This window comes from Wyeomyia smithii, chromosome 2 (assembly GCF_029784165.1).
Source record: "Wyeomyia smithii strain HCP4-BCI-WySm-NY-G18 chromosome 2, ASM2978416v1, whole genome shotgun sequence".
Lineage (NCBI taxonomy): Eukaryota > Metazoa > Arthropoda > Insecta > Diptera > Culicidae > Wyeomyia > Wyeomyia smithii.
In genome coordinates this window covers 111,255,005-111,262,867 of record NC_073695.1, presented here as the reverse complement: position 1 = coordinate 111,262,867, position 7,863 = coordinate 111,255,005, and the positions used below count along the sequence as shown (strand labels likewise).

Sequence of the window (7,863 nt, the reverse complement as noted above, 5' to 3'; positions counted from 1 at the left end):
CACAGTAAACAATTCCTTCGTAATACAACACAATAATTGATGCCATTGTTAGCTTCAGACTACAAAGGATGCTGAGAGGCGAAGAAATACCAAAATAATGAAATTTGATTTTTGGCTTTATGACCTATGGGGAAACCCACTGTGCGCCGGCCACGACCAAAAGGCGGTACTACTTGGGAAGGAAAGGGATGATGATACTCGTTTTGCTTAGAGACCACGGGTACCACTGCATCTCTACTGGAAAAAACGGAACCCAAATTCCTACTAATTATTCGCCGCTGGGCTGGGCACCAGAAATATAACATTTTTATGTAAAAATGATCAACAAATAGATTAAAGACTGGAACGCGCAAAAATTGATCGACTTCAAATTGGTGTATTTCTGTTAGAAATGCATTAAAAAAACTATGAAATGCTGCAATTGGAAGTTGACTGTATATACATTGGTTGCTAAAATGAGTTTTCACCTGTTGCTCTCCAATTTTCTGGCGTCTAAGCAAGAGGAACAGCGTGTCAAAATTTTGCTCGCAGCGTGTCAAAATTTTGCAGCAAGAGGATTCGACGTTCTCGCACGCCAAATTGGCAAAAATTCTTGATGTGGCCAAATAGACCAAAACATATATTTTAAAAGTGTTTGTGGAACGTCTGTCGACCGCCAGGAACCATGGAAGAGGCGACAATTGTAATTTGGAGGTGGCAGCGAATCATAAGCGGAATCCTAACCTCTCCATCAAGTACGTACTGGCAAGCTCATTGTCTCCCCTACTAATGTGCAGCGGACTAAGAAACGAGCCGAGTTGTCGACGTTTAAGACGGTGAAGGTGGCAAACTTAGATTACGAACAAAATATCTCGGCAAAGCGGTGGACCGGAAAACTGTAATCTGCTTACAAAGTTCGACCGTAGGTGACGAAACTCATGTGAAGGTTGATTTCAAACAGCTTACGGGACAGGAATTTTATACCGTACCAAGAAAAAGGAAGGTGGCCTAAATTTTCAAAACCATCAAACTATCGAAGTTCCCGAAAAATTACCTCGTCTGGCAGGCCATATGCACGTGCGGTCTAAAAAGTGGCATTTCCATCACTACGAAACCGTTAATCAAGATATCTTCGTCCAGGAGAGCCTGGAAAAACGGCTGCTACCATTCCTAGAGCAACGTAACAGGCCTTTGCTGTTCTGGTCGTACTTGGCAAGCTGCCACTATGGGAAAAAGGCGATCGAGTGGCACGATGCGAACAACGTGGTTGTAGTACCCTGAGACCACAACCCTCTTAACAGCCCAGATTTCCGCCCTATCTAACAATATTGAGACTTGGTCAAACGAAATATCAAAAAAATAATAAATTAATCGTAAACGAGCAGCAGAATAAATCTAGCTGGCGATTGACGACGAATAAGGTCGATAACACCACTGTACAAAATTTAATGAAAGGGGTTAAGAGGAAGGCACGGTAGTTTGGATTTGGCAAACCAAAATAATAAACGAATATTTTTTCTTTTGAATATGTGAGTTGAACTTCAAAATAAAAATAGGAAGATTTCTGTACTATGAATTTTGACTGGAAGAAACGATTTTTTGTCGACCACTTTTTGCGCGTTCCAGTCTTTAGCTATTGCTTCATTCTGTGCAGGGCACGGGAGAGGGTCACATGTTTTGAGCGCTAAAAATGACATTACAATTTTTTTTTCGACAAAGTTAAACTTCGTGTATCAAAAACGATCTTTCAACGACCGGGGAATATAATAACGAATATTTAAAAAAAAAGATAAAAAATGATCGGTTCAGTATGTTTACCGCAATCGTTAATACGGCAGAGTCATTTTTTGAGAAACACCATTCCGAGAAAAACGCGTAGGGTAAGGAACGGCTTAAGCAGTAGCGCCTATTTTAATCAGTCGAAGAAAACAGGCCTCAAACTCCTGCATTTTGATCAATATCGACAATTTCAATGATGGAAACGAAAACTTCGATTGTCTAGCTGTCTTGCGAATATAAGAAATACCGTTAATCACAAAGAAATCTGAGAACAATTGCAATTGAAACAAATCGACCTATATTGCAGCCATTCAGGAGCCACTTCGGGTGCTGAAAAAAAAAACGCCTGCAAAACAGATGGAAACTGCTTAAAATAGGTTCGGGGTGATTGGAATAGTGTCCCTCGATTGGTAACTTTGATTGATGATTGTTAAAGTTTGCTAACTTAGTATTACAATCTGAAAACAAGTTCTGACAGAGAAAACGATAGCGAACAGATTGATATACTACTGTTTGAGTTTCACCCAGCACATATCGAGTATTTCGTCTGAATACACGGGTGGTTCCTAAAGCTGCTTAGAATATGTTCCCTACCCTATAAAGTTTCAAGTTTAGCTTATGCTACCGTGACGTGACGCGCTTCAAATCGCTGTCACTTTCTTTATATTGCTCAGATCTTTAGGAAAATTTGTGAAGATTTTCTAAAGAAGTTTTGCTCTAAGATAATGCATTTTTTTTCGATTTTTTGGAAACTTAAAAGGTATATGACCCCTCAATCAATTTGAATGTCATAGTTACTCTGGAGAGTAAACATCATGACTGTTGGATTGAAAACATTTGTCCATAGGCTGTTAATTATTTGCCAAAATAAATGAAAAACAAGATTTACTCTGTTGAACGCATTTAAATTTACCTATTTTGCAAGGATACGTTGGTATGTTAGTTATGCTATAGTTTTTTAACTATGATTAATAATTCAATTACAATTAACTGCAGTTTTGGGATCTCAATACAAATCGCATGAGGAAGTAAAGCCGTTGGCGCCGGTCCGTTAATAAACGGGTCGTAAGTTAGGGTCCTGGGTGTGGAATCGTCGCCCTGGGCGTCGGTGATTGGCCACAACAGTGGCGGAACTAGACCGAAGGAGAATAAGCGAGAATAAATAATACAAATTTAGATCATAAACTTCAAAAAAAAAAAAAAAACACACAAAATCATTTCTACATAATCATCTATCTTTGTGTATCCCAATCAATTACCAGTGACCTAGCAATTGGTATTTTCAACTGCGTAGAACACCAATACTAACGCTTGTATACTATTTTTTTCTTACACTACTTTAACCCTCTAGGCGGTCTACAGTCGAACCTCTAAAAAGCTTCAATAAGAACTTAAAAAATGTTTTTTGAGGCTTAATAGTGATTTTTTCAAAGTCCGTCTAAAAATTAATTTGGGTACTAGAGGGTTAATTATAATTGACGAATTGAAATATCCTGAAATATACTGCAATTAAAAATATAGAGTGAACTAATCGCAAATCAATCTACAGGCGGACAAATCGCAGCAATAACTGCTGCCGTGCGTATGTTCACTTTTGATCTGAACCCATTCCATTCGAGGTACGCCTCTACTCGGTAGAATACAGAAACGAAGTTTATTTTATTACTCACCCGAGCTGATTCTGACTCCAACTATTGCCCCAACCGATCCCCGCTCTTGATCTCTCATCGTTTTTCTGTCTTTCTGTGCATTCCCGTCGTGTAGTGATTTTTTTTAAATGAGAGTATAGCAGCGGCATTAGTGACGCGTTAAATCATTATTGTCCTCTTGCCGCACTCCCTCTCACTGGAAAAACGGAGAAGGGTGCAACCCACCCGGTTGTTGTTGTCTGCGAAGAGTAGAGCAGAGCTTGTCGCTCTAGTGTGATGAGTGTGGTATGTGTTGGGCGGGGGTGTGGAACACTAAACATAGCATACATACGATAGCAACCTTTAGCAGCAACCCAATCACCAATAGAAGAGAGCCGAGGAAAATCGGTCGGTAGCTGGTCGAGAGTATCCGCGTCAGGCTAAGCTGCTAACCTGCCTACATCCGAGAATCGAGAATCTTAGCGTGGTCAACCTGAAGGGTGGAGTTAGGTATAAAAACTGTCAGCCACCGGTGGATAGATATCATTCGCAGTTCAGAATTTGTTGCAAAACGTTAGTCGATTCTTATATTTAGAATATCTTTCGCATTCAAAAATGGCCTTTATCAAAGTAAGTGTTGCACAGTGAAGGATTGGCGGATTCGTTACTTGTTTAAGCGTATTCGGTTTAATCGAATCCAGACCCATTCAACAGTGATTGATAAAATTGTGTGAAGTTTCAAAAGTCTGATGTTTCGATTACCTCCGAATTAATATGGTGTCATGTAGTGTTGAAAATAACTAAGTGTAATTTGTTTTGTTTTCAATACAGTCCGTCGTGTGTCTGGCTGTCCTCGGAGTTGCCGCTGCTGGTGTGGTTCCTTATGCCGCTGAATACAAGGGAGATTACTATGTAAGTATTACTGGATAAGAAGCATTACAGTCCTAGATAGACCGAATTTAAATCAAATTTTTCAGGAAAAATTTCAGCCAACTTTCGAAATTTTGAAAGTAAAGTATTATATTATTGAGCATTTTCAAATAATTTTCGGAAATTTACAAAAATATCAGTAAATAATTTTCTAGTTCAATAAAATTTTACGGATTGTTATGTAAAGTAGCTAAAAACCAATTGTCATATTACATCGAGCTGATCTCATTATTGCAAAACTAGATCGCGTAGAGCTTATTTGTGAGGTTAGCATCTTGATTAGATACTATCACATTTTGATTTAAATTCATAGTGAAACCTATTATATACTAAAATAGAATGTTATAAACTGGTTCATAATTAATATATTCGTGATCGTCGGCATATTGAGTGAATAAAGAATAAATTAGCTCACAAAAAGGTTAGAGTTGTTCCCTCCGGGAGGAATTTCAAAAATATTGCCCAAGTGAACCAATTATCACAGGCGTGCTTCCACGAAGACATAAATTAAGAAGTATTCCATCCATGTTGAATTAAACAAGGAAGCACGGCTTCCATACGAGCAGAATTATAAATTCCAATCGCAACCACGCTGTTGCTTCTCAAGTTATGCACTAACGTTTCAAGGACTTGATCAAAGCATTTTCAATTCAACCGTGATCGCATTTTACGCGTGGACGCTGCGGCCTTCGCCAATTGATCTTCACATTGAGAATGAACAACCATTTTAAAACACCTTTTTATACAGTCGCATCGATTGCAAGGTACAACTGTATTTGGATCTAATTAGCACGGTTTGTTCCGTCGCTTGTCACTGTATGCGCCACACTATTTAGCAGTAGCGGGCTTTCATCGCCTCCATTAGCGGGCGATTGTCGCTGGCATCATGCACTAGCTACAAACGAGACGGTACGTCTTAATTTGCATTATTTCCCACGTTTCAGAAGCAAACAGGGATAGAGCAAATACCTGAGCTATTGCTGGTGCAGAAAAGAAAATACGCACATATTTTAAAACAATTTACGATAGGGTCTTTCCTTTAGACTAAAGCAATTAATTTCACTTAGCGTTTGCATACATTTACACAAACTATCCATTATTGTATTGAAACACAATATTCTTGTGACTTTTAAAGTGTTTATATGTGAATATGAGAATATATGAAATATATGAGAATAGTCGAAAAAAAAAATCGATCGATCAGGAATGTTAAATGTGTCCCTGTAGGAAATGCTGCTCACGATCTTGACATATCAAGCGGCGCCAAAATGCCTGACAAAAACAAACAGGCTCGAGCCAAAAACTTGTTTGCGAAGTTGTATCTAAAAACCTAGCAGTTTCGATCTCACAGACAGTTGAACTTGATCACGTAATTACGTACAGCCGGTGATTCGAACGACTTTTAACGCAGCATATGCCCAGGTATTTGCAGTTCAGTGGAAACGACTAGTTTGCTGCTGAGAAATGTTTAGCACCGCTCCCAATTGTTGAGGGGTCTGATCAATAGTTTAGTTTCGATGTTCCTCCTAAAATACAATTAGCATCCAATATTCACCCACATTGCCGAATGTCAAACATGATTGAGCTTTGAAAATTATTTAACACCACTGAATTCCGCTCTGGTATCACTTTAGTCATACCCCTCGATCGCTGCTAGCTGTGGCAAAAATGTAAAGGTCAAGTTTAATGCTACCTCGCGTAACGGAATGCAACAAATTACGAAGTAATGCACAGCCTTTTACCTCTTTTGTGTTTCTCTCTTCCTTCGCTCATTCGCAGGCTCACCCACAGTACTCCTTCAACTACGGCGTCCATGACGGTCTGACCGGAGACGTGAAATCTCAGGTTGAGAGCCGTGATGGAGACGTTGTCAAGGGACAATACTCGCTGGTCGAACCCGACGGTTCCGTGCGTACCGTTGATTACACTGCCGATGACCACAATGGATTCAATGCTGTCGTCACCAAGTCTGGCCCATCGGTAAGTGCATCTTACTAACGTCAAACATTCTAAAATCTTACGTTGAACCCATTTGAAGGTCCACGCTCCAGTTGCCGTTGCCCATGCCGCTCCAGCAGTCGTAGCTCATGCTGCCCCAGCTGTTGTAGCTCATGCTGCCCCGGTCGTGAAAACTTATGCCGCTCCAGCTGTCGTAGCTCATGCCGCCCCAGTTGTTAAGACCTATGCTGCTCCAGCCTACGCCCATGCTCCATCAGTGTACGCTGCTGCTGCTCCGGCCGTCTACGCTTCCCATGCCCCAGCTGTCTATGGACATGCGTACGCCCCAGCTGCCTACGGATATGCTGCCCCATCGTACTACCACTAAACCCGAACATGACCCGATCTGATCCCATCTCTACCCCCGAAGTACTGCCACCCATTATTTATTTCAACCTTCCTTAATCTTCGCTCAAATAGTTCCTCTCGACTAGTACTGCTACAGATTTCACCGCACAGATAAATGGCTAATCACAGCGGCCGAGAGGAAACACTCAGTTTGAGAATTGCATATCTGTATATAAACGAGAAGACGACTCTAGCGCTGCCACCGGTTCTGAAACGTGATTGTTTTTTAATGCAATCGCGAAATAGATTTTAGTCAAGCGATTCCATATGCCCCTAGCGCCAACTGCGTAGCCCCAGCGGAAATCAACTTCCCCTTGGGTTACTAGGAGTCTACGTGTGACCGCACGCATTGTATTGTTACCGGTGAGAACGAAAGGCGGGGGCTTATGGAATCTAGTTCTATCTATTTTGTTTTCTATGATTTCTTTACGGACTGGCCGATTTTCGACGGCATACAAATGATGAAGAAAAAAAACTGCGACTTCACAATTCCAATACTCATATGTACATTCAATTAGATGTTTGTATTGACCATGATGAAAGCGAACGGAAGAACGATTTGTACAGAGCTGAACGCTGATGATGATATTAATTTTAACATAATATAAAGATTTAGTAGAAAATCTGCTCGTGTGAAGTGTTTTATTCCTGTTGAAATCACTTAGAAAAAAAAGAAAACTTCCCCATGTAAACCTCAACATATAGCGAGAAGTACAAGTAAAAATCAATTAATTCTTGTCAAACATTTTGTTCTCGTCTTTGAATTGTATCTTCAACTTTTTGTTGATCGCTAGATTAGTGTGATTCGTTAGATTGATTTGCTCATGCAAAAAAAAAAAAGAAACCGCATTAATTTTTAATTAGAATGAAATTTTATTGACGTTTCTATTTTTAATTAAACATATTTACTTCGTCATAAATAAATTGGCGCTTTTAAAAATGAGAAAATTTTTTGTTTCCAAAAACATATAAAAATATAATCATTACTAATTCTATCAATATGACATTGAGAGTAAAATCCTAAGAATCTTTGTCAGAAAGAAAAAAAACTGAACGAATAACTTTTAAAAATCAAAAATGAAGAATTCGTAAAATTTACAAAAAAAATCCTAATATAATTATTTGTTTTTCAATTTATTTTTAATTCAGATGAAGCTTTGCACAGATGTTTCTAGGAGGTAAACATGCCATTTTGTAGTTT

The 7,863-nt window shown here is 39.3% G+C and overlaps 1 protein-coding gene across 1 annotated transcript; it reads left to right on the top strand.

The window, feature by feature from the left end:
• Window positions 1-3,862: 3,862 nt before the first annotated feature.
• LOC129722387 (cuticle protein 8-like) lies at window positions 3,863-7,285 on the top strand. Its single transcript, XM_055675788.1, has 4 exons — window positions 3,863-4,016; window positions 4,218-4,298; window positions 6,096-6,296; window positions 6,355-7,285. Exons 1-4 carry the CDS (start codon window positions 4,002-4,004, stop codon window positions 6,640-6,642), a joined length of 585 nt encoding a protein of 194 aa, XP_055531763.1. The 5' UTR covers window positions 3,863-4,001; the 3' UTR covers window positions 6,643-7,285.
• The last annotated feature ends 578 nt before the right edge of the window (window positions 7,286-7,863 follow it).